Here is a 14,984-nt window from a genome sequence, read left to right as displayed (position 1 = left end):
TCTGGAGGTGTAAATTAATTTTCCAAAGGTCACACATATGGTACAAAGCCAAAACTCATACTTCAACTTCTTAGGTAAATACTTTTTCCACTAAGCCTGACTGCCTTGATGACAATGCCTATGAGGGGAAAAATCCCTATTCTTGGATCTTTTTGTCCAGTGAAGTCCTGAGACAAGATGACATACCCACTGCCATTATTGCCATTTTGTCATTTTTTTCTACGAGTCTCTCTTCTAAATAAAAATAAATAAAACTTTGCAAATAAGATTGAAGTTTCCTTTATCTCCAACCTTCAGTTTCATTCACCACTCTTCTCCTCAGAGGCAATCACTTTCATTAATTTAGTGAGGTTTGACTGTACAGAAACTCATGGACAGTGGAACATGTCTTGGCCAGCTAATCAGGGGTCTGGAAGGAAAAAGAAGATGAGAAACAAGGAGGTCCGGGGGTAGAGACATGTAGACAGGACATACGAGAGTGGGCACAAAGACTGAAGGCCTTTGTATCACATGGTACTACGCATCAGAGAATTCTGTCATAGATAAGACACTGAACAACCAAGTAGAAAAAAATCACAGCCAGCTGATTGCAGCCATCCTCTATCATCAGACATCCCAGAGCTGGCAAGATTGATGCATTAATGAAGTAGCAACCATGGTAGCTGGAATAGTCTTTGCTAGAGTTCATTCAATAGCATGAGCTCCCGCTTACCAATCCAGGCTGATTTAGCTATTGACACTGCCTAATATCCAATATCCCAGCACCAAAGACCAATGCTAAACCCCTCAAAACAGTAGTATCTTGAGGAGGCCAGCCTGTCACTGAATGTGAACTTGATTATTTGGAACCTTTCCCCCTTGAAAGTGGCAATGATTCATTTTGACATGAATAAATAAATATTTTTGGAATGGATTTCTCTTTCCTGTCTGCGGAGACCCAACCAGCACTACTATTTGAGGGCTTACAGAGTGTGATCCAGTAACTCAGCATATCATACAACCTTTGCATCCGACCAAGAGATTCACTTTATAATAAAAAAGGTGCAGGAGTGGTTATGATTATTGACTGGTTGTATTACTCCCAAAAGAGTGATGAAACGACCTCGTAAAGGCACAGCTGAAGTGCCAGCGCAGAGGCAATATCTTGCAAGGTACTCTTTAAATCTTTATATAAATCTATGACTCCAATGGGTAGAATACATGGGTCTGAGAAACTAAGAGTGAAAAGAGGAATGGCCCTGCTTAGTACATCATTCCCAGTGATGCACGTAGTAGGGTAGTCATAAATTTTGCAAATGGAAATACAGGAAACCCAGTTAAACTTGAATTTCAGGTAAACAACAAAAATTGTTAGTTTAAGTATGTTCCATGCAATATTTGGGACATATTTATACTTTTAAAAATTATTGTTTATCTGCAATTCAAATTTAATAGGGACATCCTGTATTTTACCTGGTAACTTTACCACTTGAATTTATACTTCCTGTGCCACAACTCTGGGCCTATGGGTTTAGAGGTCTTGGTTCCCAACTGGGGGACACTTCTATTAGGGGACACAGGAAGAGTTCCATTGAACTATAAACTATGGCCACCTTCAGGGTAATTAATTCTACTTCATGTGCCAAGGCACCAGGAGGCAAGAAAAGGAGTCACCATCTTGTCAGGAGTGATTGACCCTGATCATCCAAAGGAGTTAGGGCTGCTGTTACACAATGGGAGTAAGGAGGGATATGTGGGGCATGTAGGAAATGCACTTTGCTGCCTCTTGGGGATTCCTTGTCCCCTTATGATGATAAATTACAAGGTAGTTATCTCAGCCTGAGAAAGGTGTGGTGACCAGGAGCTCAGACCCTTCACGAATGAGGTGTGATGCCTGGGGTAGTCACCTAATCACAGAGATGCTAGCTGAAGGTTAGGGGAATCTAGAATGGATAGTAAGAGGAAGTATTAAAAGATCACGACTCAGTTGTGACTCAGGCCAGCAGCAATGATGGGAGCTGTGGTTTGTCCCACTAAACTCCTAGATTTCTCCTAGGAAGAGAGGACTACTAGAATCCTGGAGGACCTGCTTCCAGAACCTATATGAAGGAAGTGATTTTCAGAAGCACAAGGTTTGGACTTTGTGGATGTCATGATTTGCCATCCAGGTCCTCCTTCAGGAGTGTAGGACTTACTCTCAGGTTGCCAGTGGGCTGCTGTAAGAAGGCTGTTAGCTTTCAGCCCTCTTTGGGAATTATTTCAGCTGAAGAAAAACTGCTTTGCCCAAAGTCATTCTTCCTTTCAGGAACAGGCAACATCCAATGACTGACCTATCCAGGAGTAAAAACCTCAATCTCCTTGCCTCAAATTGAGAGAACTCTTAAGAGCCTTCTCAACTCCAGGACTCCCTTTAGGGTCTGCTAGGCCATCACTGGGTCTGTATTGCAGCAATACTTCTCCCTCTGTCCAATCCTGTTTCTTTCCCGCCCCTTTCCACAGATGGTGGTCCCATAGTACTATCTAATAAATGTCCATCTCAGGGTCTGCCTTCCAAGAAAACTAAACTGTGAAAAGCAACAACAGAGGACAGAGGACAAAGGAGTAGTAAGTGTTGAGAAAAAAGAACTATATCTAAAATTTAATACTCATCTAGATGACCATAAGGAAAAAAATCAGGTATACACATTAAAATTTAAGGAAAAATATTAATCAAAGGTCTACCTTCCTTTATAACTAGAAGAGAGAAAAGACAATTTAAAAACTCATCCAAATTTATAAGGAGCCCAGAAGGAAAAAAAAAAAAGCATTTTAATGGGAAGAACAAAATAGTAAAAATAAATCCAAATATGTAAGTTATCAAAATAAACCTATAAATGAACTCAACTTTTCAGTTAAAATATTTTCAGATTTCATTGAAAATAATACTATATGCTGTTTACAAGAGACACATCTAAAGGGCACAGAAAGGATGAAACTAGAGAGAAAACGTGAAACTGGACAAATACTAACCAAAGGAAAGCTGATATATTCCTATTGATAAAAGATTAATATTTATTCTTAAAGTGAAAACAATTATTAGGGGACTAGGTTACTATATAATATTTGAAACAAAAATAATTCACCAAATAGATATAACAGTTATGAACCATTAAATAACTATTAATATAGTTTTAAAATATAGCTAAAAATAACAATTTCAAAGATAAGTTCACAATTATGAGATAATATAATCTGATTCTTTTAAAAATTAGTATTTGTGTTTATTAGAGCTAGCAGGCAAAAAATTAAGTAATATATAAAAATTTGAACATAATTAACAGACAATACAGTGGGCATACAGTAAAGACTACTTGCAACAATTGGAGAATATACAATTAAAGGATATAGGCAAGCACCCATGGAAAATTCATAAAAATGGACCACCTGCCAGGACAATAAGCAAATCTCAGAAATATTATTTATTAATATTTAAAATATTAAATATCAAAGAATTTTCTAACTACAATGTCATAAAGGTAGAGAACCATTTTTAAAAGATAATGAAGTATCACACGTATATACACACCTATTGAGACATAATATATAGTATATGTCTTTATTTAGTTCTTTAATCTTCAGTTATTTTTTAGGATTTTCTCCATTTAGTTTTTACTCATTTTGTTAGATTTATTCCTATATACTCTATATATTTGATGCAGCTTTGTAAAAAAATTTTTTTAATTTTGAATTCAATTTCTTTAATTAGGCAATTCAGATTTTCTATTTCTTGTATCAATTTTGTTAAATTGTTTATTTTCAGTAAGTTGTCCGGGATAACTTCATCTGAGTTAGTTGAATGTGTTAGCCCTTAAAAGTTTGTAGGATCTATAGTGATATTCCCTCTTTCATTCTTGATATTGTTAACTTGTGCTTTCTCTCTCTCTTTTTTCTTAATTGGCCTTGCTAGGAGTTTATCAATTGTATTAATCTATTCAGTGAAACAACTTTTGGCTTTGTTAATCTTATCTATTTTTTTTTTATTTTCTATTGCATTCATTTCTGTTTTTTATTATTAGTAAATTCTTCCTTCTACCTGCTTTTGATTTAATTTACTCTTCTTTTTCTACATTCTAATGGGTTAAAAGTTAAAACAATGGTTTCAAACCTTCTTTAATATTAAATAACATGAACAATAAAGCTATAAATTTCCCCAACTAAGCACTACTTTGAATGAATTCCTCAACTTTTTATATGTTGTATTATCGTTATAATTTCATTTGACATATTTTCTAACTGTAATTTATCTGACCAATTGGTTATTTAGAAGTATATTGTTTAATTTCCAAATATTTGGGGCTTTCTAGATATCTTTACTATTACTGATTTCTAGATTATTTCCTTGATGGATAAAGAACATACTTTTTTAAAATATTAATTTTTTGAAATGTATTGAGACTTATTTATGGTCTGGTCTGGTGAATGTTGCATGTGCACTGGAAAGAATATGAATTCTGCTGTTTTTGTAGTGTTCTATAAATATGTTTTATATCAAAGTATCTGATAGTGTCCTTCAGACCTTTTATGGCTTTACTGAATTTTTTTTTTGTCTAGTTCTTCCATAAATTACTGAAAGAAGGATGTTAAAATTTTCAGTTATGATTGTGGATTTGTCTATTTTTCTGTCTTTAGTTTTCCTCAGATTTTACTGTATAAAATATATATTTTATTAAATATATATTATATATTTTATTAAATATATATTTTATAAATATATATTTTTCATATAAAAATATATATATATATTTAGGCAAGGTCTCACTCTGTCCCCTGGGCTAAAGTGCAATGGTGTCATTATAGCTCACTGCAACCTCAAACTCTACGGTACAAGAGATCCTCCTGCCTCAACCTCCCAAGTAGCTGGAACTACAAGTGTGCACCACCATTCCCAGCTAATTTTTCTTTTTTTTATAAAGAAGGGGTCTTACACTTGCTTAGGCTAGTCTCAAACTCTTGGCTTCAAGCAATGATCCCAACTCGGTTTCCCAATGTGCTAGGATTACAGGTATGAGCCATTGATCCCAGGTAATTAATAAATTTTGGAGCTCTTTTATTAGAAACATTGATGATTATTATACCTTATCTCTTTTTACCTTTGATGATACCTTTTGTCTTAAAGTCTATTTTTTCCTTAAAATTTTTTTTTACTGATAAATAATGGATGTATATATTTTGGGTGTACATGTGATACTTTAATACATTTATGTAATTTTTAAAAATGAAATCAGTGTAATTGGGATATCCATCACCTTAAATATTTGTCTTTTCTTTGTGCTAGAAACATCTGAATTATTCTCTTCTAGCTATTTGGAAATATACAATAGGTTATTATAAACTATAGGCACCCTACTAATCTATCAAACATTAGATCTTATTTCTTCTATCAAACTGTACACTTGTACCTATCAATCAACCTTTCTTCATTACCCCCAGCTTCTGGTAATCACTTATCTACTCTCTATCTTCATAAGAGCCTCTTTTTTAGCTCCCATGTATGTGTGATAACATGCCATATTTGACTTTCTATCCCTGGCTTATTTTACTGAACATAATGAGCTCCAGTTCCATCCATGTTGCTGCAAATGACAGGATTTCATTCCTTTTTATGGATGAATAATATTCTTTTGTGTGAAATGTGAAAATATATCACATTTTCTTTATCTATTAATCCATTGATTGCCACTGAAGCTGATTCTATATTGTGGGTGTTGTGAATAGTGCTGCAATAAACTTGGGCATACAGATATCTCTTCAATATATTGATTTCCTTTCTTTTGGATATATTTCCAGTAGTGGAATTGCTGGATCATATGGTAGTTTTATTTTTAGTTTTTGAAATTTTTTAGTTTTCCATACTGGCTGTATTAATTTACATTCCCACCAACAGTGTACAGGGTTTCCCTTTCTCCACATCCTTGTCAGCATCCTTTATTGCCTATCTTCTTGGTAAAAGTCATTTTAATTGGGGCGAGATGACATCTCATTGTAATTTATATTTCTCTGAGGATTAGTGATGTTGAACATTTTTGCATACATATTGTGGCCATTTATTTGTATATCTTCTTTTGTGCAGTGTCTATTCAGATCATTTTGCCCATTGTTAAATCAGATTGGTTTTTGCTATTGAGTTGTTTGAGCTCTTTATATATTCTGGTTATCAACCCCTTTCCAGGTAGATAGTTTGCATATATTTTCTTTTATCCTTTGGGTTATCTCTTCACTTGATTGTTTCCTTTGCTGTGCTTTTTAGCTTGATAAAATCCCATTTGTCTATTTTTTCTTTGGTTGCCTGTGCTTTTGAGGTTTACATAAATGTTCTGGAACATTTCCCCAATGTTTTCTTCTAATAATTTCATAGTTTTAGGTCTTAAATTTAAGTCTTTAATCCATTTTGATTTGACTTTTGTATATGGTGAGAGTGGGTCTAGTTTCATTCTTATGTTGTGGTTATCCAGTTTTTCTAGCACCATTTATTGAAGAGACTGTCCTATCCCACATCTTTTTATAGTTGGAGGAAATGTTTTCAGCTTTCTCCCATTCAATATGTTAGCTGTGAGTTTGTCATATATGGGCTTATTGTGTTGAGGTATGTTCATTCTATACTATGTGTAGTATGTTGAGGTTTTTATCATGAAGGAATGTCAAATGCTTTTTCTGCATCTATTGAGATTGTCATTGGATTTTTGTCCTTAATTCTATTTATGTGATACATCACTTTTATTGATTTATATATGTTGAACAATCCTTCCATCACTGGTATAAATCTATAAATCTCATTTGATCATAGTGTATTTTTTATGTGCTGTTGAATTTAGTTGGCTTGTATTTTATTGAGCATTTTTGCATCCATATAGTTTTACAATTTCAGGTCTTACATTTGAGTTTTTAATGCATTTTGAATTGATTTTTGTATTTGGAGTGAGATAAGGGTCCATTTTCATTCTTCTGCCTGTGGATACCCAGTTTTCCCATCACCATATAAAGAAACAGTCCTTTCTCCATTGTATGTTTTTGGCATCTTTGTTGAAGATCAACTGACTGTCAATGAGTAGATTTACGTCTGAGCTCTCTATTCTGTTCCATTGGTCCATTTGTCTCTTGTTATGGCAGTACTGTGCTGTTTTGATTACTATGGCTTTGTAGTAATTTTGATATCAGGTATTGTAAAGCCTCTAGTTTTGTGTAGTTTTGTTTTTATTTTGCTCAAGATTGCTTTGGCTATTTGGGGTCTTTCATAGTTCCATATGGATTTTAGATTTGTTTTTTTCTTCTTTGAAAAATGTCATTGGAATTTAGATAGTGATGCATTGAATCTGTACATTGCTTTGGGTAGAATGGACATTTAAACAATATTAGTTCTTCCAATTCATGAACAATGAATATCTTTTCATTTATTTGTGTCTTCTTCAATTTATTTCATCAATGTTTTATGGTTTTCAGTTTACAGATCTTTTATCCTCTTGGTTACATTAACTTCTAAGCATTTTTGTAGCTATTGTAAATGGGTGCTTTTCTTTATTTCTTTTTTTTTCAGATAGTTCCTTGTTATTATATAGAAATGCAACTGATTTTTGTATATGGAATTTGTATCCTGCAACTTTACTGATTTTATTTATAAGTTCTAACAGTTTTTGGTGGAGTCTTCAAGGTTTTTTATATATAAGATCACATTGTAAGGCCGGGCGCTGTGGCTCACGCCTGTAATCCTAGCTCTTGGGAGGCCGAGGCGGGCGGATTGCTCAAGGTCAGGAGTTCAAAACCAGCCTGAGCAAGAGCAAGACCCCGTCTCTACTATAAATAGAAAGAAATTAATTGGCCAACTGATATATATATAAAAAATTAGCCGGGCATGGTGGCGCATGCCTGTAGTCCCAGCTACTCGGGAGGCTGAGGCAGAAGGATCACTCAAGCCCAGGAGTTTGAGGTTGCTGTGAGCTAGGCTGACGCCACGGCACTCATTCTAGCCTGGGCAACAAAGTGAGACTCTGTCTCAAAAAAAAAAAAAAAAAAAAAAAAAAAAAAAAAAAAAAGATCACATTGTAGGAACATAGAGACACTTTAACTTCATCCTTTACAATTTGGATGCTTTTCATTTCTTTCTCTTACCTCATCACTCTGGCTAGGACTTCCAGTAGTACATTGGATCAAAGTGTCAAGAGTGAGCATCCTTGTCTTATTGCTGATCTTAGAGGAAAAGCTTTCAGTGTCACTGCTGAGTATGATGTTAGCTGTGGGTTTGTCATATATGGCCCTTATTGTGTTGAAGTATGTTTCTTCTATACCCACTTGTTGAAAATTTTTACCATGAAATGGTGTTGAATTTTGTTAAATGCTTTTCCAACATCTATTGAAATGATCATATGGTTTTGTCCTTAATTCAGTTAATGTGGTGTAACAAATTTATCAATTTATGTATATTGAACCATTCTTGCATCCCAGGGATAAATTCCACTTGCTCATTGTAAATGATCCTTTTAATGTGCTGTTGAATTCAGTTTTCTAGTATTTTCTTGAGGATTTTGGCATCTATGTTCATAAGAGATATAGGCCTATAATTTTCTTTTCTTGTAGTGTCCTTGTCTGGCTTTTGTATCAAGGTAATGCTGGCCTTGTAAAATGAGTTTTACAATATTCCTTCCTCTTCAGTTTTTGGAAGCATTTGAGAAGGACTGGTATTAGTTCCTTAAATGTTTGGTACAATTCAGTAGTGAAGCCATAAGGTCCTGGGCTTTTCTTTGATAGGAAGCTTTTTATTACTGATTAAATCTCCTTACTCATTATTGTTCTGTTCAGATTTTCTGCTACTTCATGATTCAGTCTTGATAGGTTATATGTTTTTAGTAATTTGCCCATCTTTTCTAGGTTATCCGGCTCATTGGCATATAACTGTTCACAGTAGTCTCTTATGTTCCTTTCTATTTCTGTGGTATTAGTTGTAATGTCTTCTCTTTCATTTCTGAATTTATTTATTTGAGTCTTCTCTCTTTGTTCATAGTCTAGCTAAAGGTTTGGTAATTTTACCTTTTCAAAAAACCAACTCTTAGTTTCATTGATCTTTTCTATTATTCCTCTTGTCCCTATTTCATTTATTTCTGGTCTGATATTTATTATTTCTTTCGTTGTACTAACTTTTTCCTTCTTCTTTTTCTAGTGCCTTGAAGAAAATATGTTCCTTGTGGTATAACAGTAGGTTGTTTGAGATTTTTCTTGTTTTTTTTTTTAATATTTTATTACATAATCTTTTCATGGCACCATCAGGAGTAACAGAAAACGTTATTCCCAGTTCCTACGCCACATCCTGAAAAATATACATTTGTATTTATATATTTATATCAATACTCCACCCCTATCCCATAATTCCACCACCTATTGTAGGTCTTTTGCTTAAAGCAGGAAACTATTCTCTTAGGTAAGAAAATATATATGGAGCTAAATGAAGTAACGGTTAGAGTAACTGGGGACAGTTGGTTGTGGGGTGGGGAGGAAGGGGTTAAGTCCAGCCTAGCAGGATGCATCACTGGGTCCATCAAGGTGGAGGAGGGCAGTGTATAAAAAGGCAGCGTCACGCAGGTGGGCTCTGGTATCCTTGGTCCATTAGGAGATGGCCTTTGCCTCAGGAAGGAAGGCTTCCCAGTACTTTGCCAGCTGTTGCTGTGAATATAGGAGTGTCTCAAGGTACTTGATCACGTGGTTTTTGAAGTCCTTGGATTTCTCTTTCTCAACCTGTATCACTTCTTTTCGGACCACTGTTGAAATCCTTTCAAAGTCCCTTTCATACTGAGTTACCCGAGACTCCCACTCTAGAATCTCATCCTTGGTCTGCTGCAGCTTGTTGGCCCACAGCAGCCGAGCCTCAGCCTCCCGCTTCTTCTGCAGCGTGGCTTGAGCATCCTGCCAGCGCTGCCATGTCTTCATGCGCTGGTCGAAGGCAGCTCGAACTATGGCCAGGAGGCGAATGTAGTCACTCAGGAGCTCGGCAAGGAGGAAAGAGTCATTGTTGGCCTGTTCCTGGTGGAGCTGCTCATTTTTTTCTTCTACCTCAGCCAGCTGGGAGAGTGCCCGTGACAATGCCGTGTTGTCCTCAGAGCTCCCAAGCATGGCTAGACTCTTTGCAAACTGGGCTGTGTTCAGTGCTAGCTCTTTCCTATGGTTGACTAGAGTTTCTACAACAGCATGCAGTTTCCGTAAGCGCTGCTCCTCACACTCTACCTCCTGGGGCTTCTCCTCAAACCAAATGTCTGATTCATTCATCTTAATGGTCATTTTGCTGACTGCGTCGGTAGCTTTGTTGAACATCTTGAGGAGACCAGCGCCACTCAATGTCTGGGTGCTCACAGCATGTGGCAGCTCTTCTTAAAAATATGGAACGCTTCACGAATTTGCGTGTCATCCTTGCACAGGGGCCATGCTAATCTTCTCTGTATCGTTCCAATTTTAGTATGTGTGCTGCCAAAGCGAGCACTTTTCTTGGTTTTTGATATAGACATTATTGCTGTAAATTTCCCTCTTAGAACTGCGTTTGCTGCATCCCATAAGTTTTGGTTTGTTGTGTGTCCATGCTAATTTGTCTCAACATATTCTTTTTAATTTCCCTTTTAATTTCTTTTTTGATCTACTGATTATTTAGAGATATATTTTCACATATTTGCAAATTTTCTGAAAATCCTCCTGTTATTGATTTCCAGTTTCATAAAATTGTCATCAGAAAAGATACTTGATATGATTTCAATCTTCTTAAATTTGTTAAGATTTGTTTTGTGGCTTGACATATGATCTATCCTGGGGCATGTCCTGTGTGCACAGGGGAATATAGCAGTTAGATGGCACGTTTCATATATGTCTTTTAGGTTCATTTGGTTCTAATGTATAATTCAAGTTCAATAATTCCTTATTGATTTTCTGTCTAATTATCTCTCTATTTTTGAAAGTGGAGTATTGAAGTTCCCTACTATTATTGTATTGCAGTCTATCTCTCCCTTAGCTCTATTAACATATGCTTCATATTTAGGTATTCCAATGTTGGGTACATATATATTTATAATTGTTATATTGTCTTGATGAATTGACCCTTTTATCATTATATGACCCCCTTTGTCTCTTTTTACAGTTTGACTTAAAGTCTATTTTCTCTGGTATAAATATAGCTACTCCGGCTCTCTTTTGGTTGCATTTGCATGGACTATCTTTTTCCAACCCTTGACTTTCAATTTATACATGTCGTTAAAGATGAAATGAGTCTCTTGTAGGTAGCATATAGTTGGGTTTTTTATTTTTAACTATTCAGCCACTCTATGTTTTTTGATTGGAGAATGTAATTCATTTACATTCAAGACAATTATTGATAGATAAAGACTTACTGCTGTCATTTTATTAATTGTTTTCTGGTTGTTCTGTAGATTTTTTCATTTGTGTCTTTCTCTATTGCTGTCTTTCTTTGGGATTGGAAGATTTTTTTGTAGTGTATGCTTTGATTCCTTATTTTTTATCTTTTGTTTACCAACTATAGGTTTTGCTTTGAGGTTACCATGAGGCTTACATAAGTTATAGTTATAACAGGGTATTTCAAGCTGTTAATAACTTTTAACTATCATTGCAAAAAAAAAGGAAAAACCCTTTAAAGTTTTACTCCATCCTCACCCACCCCATTTTCTAAAGCTCTTTGTTAACATGGGTTCAAGTTATTGTCTAATGTCCTTTCCTTTCTGCCTGAAAAATTCCCTTAGCTTTTTTTGTAGGGCAGGTGTACTAGCAGCAAACTCCCCAGGTTTTTGTTAACCTGGGAATATCTTAATTTCTTCTTCATTATTGAAGGGTAGTTTTTTCTGGTTTTAGAATTCTTGTTTGACAGATTTTTTTTTCCTTTCAGCACTTTAAATATGTTATTCCACTGCTTTCTTACTTAAATGGTCTCATGAAAATTTGGCTATTAATCTTTTTGATGATCACTTGTACATGATGAGTCACTTCTCTTGTTACAATTCTCTCTTCATCTTTTGGTAATGTGGTTATAACACATCTTGATGTGATACTTTTTGCATTTTGCCTCATTGGAGTTATTTAAACTTCTTGGAATTTTAGATTTGTGACTTCCATCAAATTTGGGAAGTGTTTGGCCATAATTTCTTCAAATATTCTTTCTGACCCTTTCTTTCTCTTTTCCTGTGACTCCCATAATGTGCATGTTGGTATTCTTGATTGTTGTCCCATAGATCTTTTAGGCTTTGTTCACTTTTCTTCATTCTCTTTTCTTTTTGCTCCTTATTCAGAATAATTTCAAATATACTATTTTCACATTTATTGATTCTAATTTCTACCTGCTTTAATCTGCAATTGAACTCCTTGAGTGAATCTTTCAGTTATTGCATTTTCTCATGCAGAATTTGTTTCTTTTTATAATTTCTATTTCTTTATTGATAGTCTCATTTTAGTTCATGTATTATTTTCCTAGATTCCTTTTGTAATTGTCTGTGTTTCCTTTTAGCTTTTCAAGCATAGCTAGGAAAGTTATTTTAAAATCTCAGTCTAGTAAGTCAAAAGTCTTAGCTTCCTCAGAGGCAGTTTCTGTCAGCTGATTTTTCTTGTGAATGGGCCATATTTTTTGTTTCTTAGTATGTCTTGTAATGTTTTGATGCAAATTGGGCTTTTTAAATATTATAATGTGGTAACTCTAGAAATCAATTCTCCTCCTTCTCCAAAGGTTGCTATTGTTGATTACTGAGGGCTGCAATAACCCATTTAATGACTTATCCAAGATATTTTTTGCAAAGACTGTATGTATTCCTTGTTTGTGGTTGGTTTGTGATCTGTTCCATTATCTAAGTGGTCAGCGAGTGACCTAAAAGAAATTTCCTGAAACAACAAAATTTATCTACCCTTTTTTCATTAAACAATTCAGTGTTTGCTGTAAGTTTTGGATTATATATATATTAGAGATGGGGATCTCTCTCTGTCACTCAGGCCGGAGTACAGTGGCATGATCCTAGGTCACTGCAACCTCAAACTCCTGGCCTCAAACAATCCTTCTGCCTCACCCCCTTGAGTAGCTGAGATCACAGGTGAATGCCACCACACCCAGCTAATTTTAAAAACTTTGTTATAGACAGGGTCTTGCTATGTTTCCCAGGCTGGAGTCAAATTTCTGGCCTCAAGTGATCCTCCCACCTCAGCCTCCCAATTGACTTGGATTATAGGTGTGAGCCACCACACCCAGCAGGATTATATTCTGAAGTTCTGAAACAGTTGATCTGTCAGTCATTGACAGTTTGTTTATTTCAGTGGAGGGGCCAATTCTTTGAGCATCTTACTCTACCATTTTCTGTGATGTCACTTCTACCTTCCTTTCTGATATTAATATTATTTTTATTTTATTTTTATTTATTCTTTAAATTTTATTTTTGTTTCCTGGGTCTTGGAGAATGAGAAGAGATTAATCTATGCAAAATAATATGTGTTTTCCTTCAATGCTTGGCATTCCTACCTTAACATCCTACTAATACAGTGTTTCAGCCATGCATGTATCATACTGTCTCCCAGTTAATTTGGTTAAATTGTAAATAAATTCTTTTCCTTATATAAGATAAAGCAACATGGTAACATTCAGTCTCATTTTGTTGTTTATAGCCATCAATCATGCTAAGTTAAAAAATTACATTGATATTTATTTTTTCTATTCACTTTCTGTTCCCTGTTTTTCTTTCAGGTACATTTTCCTTCTCACAAAATGACTGAACATATAAATTTCCCTCAAACTGCAGGTAAGTTATTATTTGTATATAAAGTATCATAATTTTCAAATATTCAATGAAATTAGGAACATGAACCCATATATCATAATTATTATCAAGACTTTCCTTCAAAAGGTAAATTACACTATGATTTTTCTTTGTTTTTGACATGAAAGCCTATGGAATTACAGTATTAGTGGAACATCAAGCAAAGCAAAATACAAGTGGCCTTACAATCTGGAAACCTAGATAATTTTTTATTTTATATCTATTATTGTAATATTAGTAAACCATTTTATTACATTTATTTATATGTTTTTCCAAACTTTTTGTCTACCCTGTAGATCTATCTAGTGAAGAGGTTTTTCCAATTCAAGCAGCTGTTCAGTGATATCATTATGGAGACACATTCAACATATCACCCAAAGGCAATAATCAAAATATTGAACAACCAATACACCATGATCCTGGAAAAACCAGATCACACAATTCTACTTCATTAGAGTTCTGGAGGCCTGCTGCTGTGCTGTGCTGTGTTGAGGTTGAGAGAATGGGAGATTCCTAAGGGAATAAAGGTAGTCAGGGTGATGCATGTAAGGTGATACTTGGACATCTTCAGGCAGCAACTTTACCAATTAGTACAGAAGTATTTTAGTATTCTAACTATTGGAACAGTTGTAGCTGTGCAGTGATTGCATATCCATTCAGAGCATACTGCAGTCATCTAATTAAAATGAAGAGAAAATAGTATGATAGTTAAAACACTTGCACTAGATGAGCAAGCAGTCACATTTCTTTTCTTTTTTTCTTTTCTTTTTTCTTTTTTTTTTTTTTGAGACTGAGTCTCACCGTGTTGCCCTAGCTAGAGTGCCATGGCATCAGCCTAGCTCACAGCAACCTCAAACTCCTGGGCTCAAGCGATTCTTCTGCCTCAGCCTCCCGAGTGGCTGGGACTACAGGCATGCCTGGCTAATTTTTTCTATTTTTGGTAGAGATGGAGTTTCGCTCTTGCTCAGACTGGTCTTCAACTCCTGAGCTCAAACGATCTGCCCGCCTGCCTCAGGCTCCCAGAGTACTAGGATTACAGGCGTGAGCTACCGCGCCTGGTCCACATTTCTTTATAACATACAAGAATCCTTGGGTTGTAGAGAGTGCTCTCTAATTAAGGATTTATGGGGGGAAAAATCAGATGAAGATGTGATTGAGAAGTATAGTTTTATTTTTTTTATTTGAATAGATTTAGGG

The 14,984-nt window shown here is 35.1% G+C and overlaps 1 protein-coding gene, 1 non-coding gene and 1 pseudogene across 4 annotated transcripts in view; 1 reads left to right on the top strand and 2 right to left on the bottom strand.

Moving 5' to 3' along the window:
• CATSPERT (catsper channel auxiliary subunit tau) overlaps positions 1-14,984 on the top strand; it is a 185,603-nt gene that overhangs the window by 129,576 nt on the left and 41,043 nt on the right. For all 3 annotated transcript variants that reach the window (XM_076005813.1, XM_012738994.3, XM_012738993.3), the window contains exon 14: positions 13,715-13,769. In XM_076005813.1, the coding sequence (XP_075861928.1) occupies positions 13,715-13,769 (55 nt within the window). The remainder of the gene's footprint in view (positions 1-13,714; positions 13,770-14,984) is intronic.
• Positions 9,222-10,478, bottom strand: LOC105856957 (sorting nexin-1 pseudogene; annotated as a pseudogene).
• LOC142872813 (U6 spliceosomal RNA) lies at positions 10,371-10,477 on the bottom strand. Its single transcript, XR_012920899.1, has one exon. It is a non-coding gene; the product is annotated as a U6 spliceosomal RNA (small nuclear RNA).

This window comes from Microcebus murinus, chromosome 8, assembly GCF_040939455.1.
Source record: "Microcebus murinus isolate Inina chromosome 8, M.murinus_Inina_mat1.0, whole genome shotgun sequence".
Lineage (NCBI taxonomy): Eukaryota > Metazoa > Chordata > Mammalia > Primates > Cheirogaleidae > Microcebus > Microcebus murinus.
Note: the sequence above shows the minus strand (reverse complement) of the source record. Positions and strands in the feature narration are given on the sequence as shown.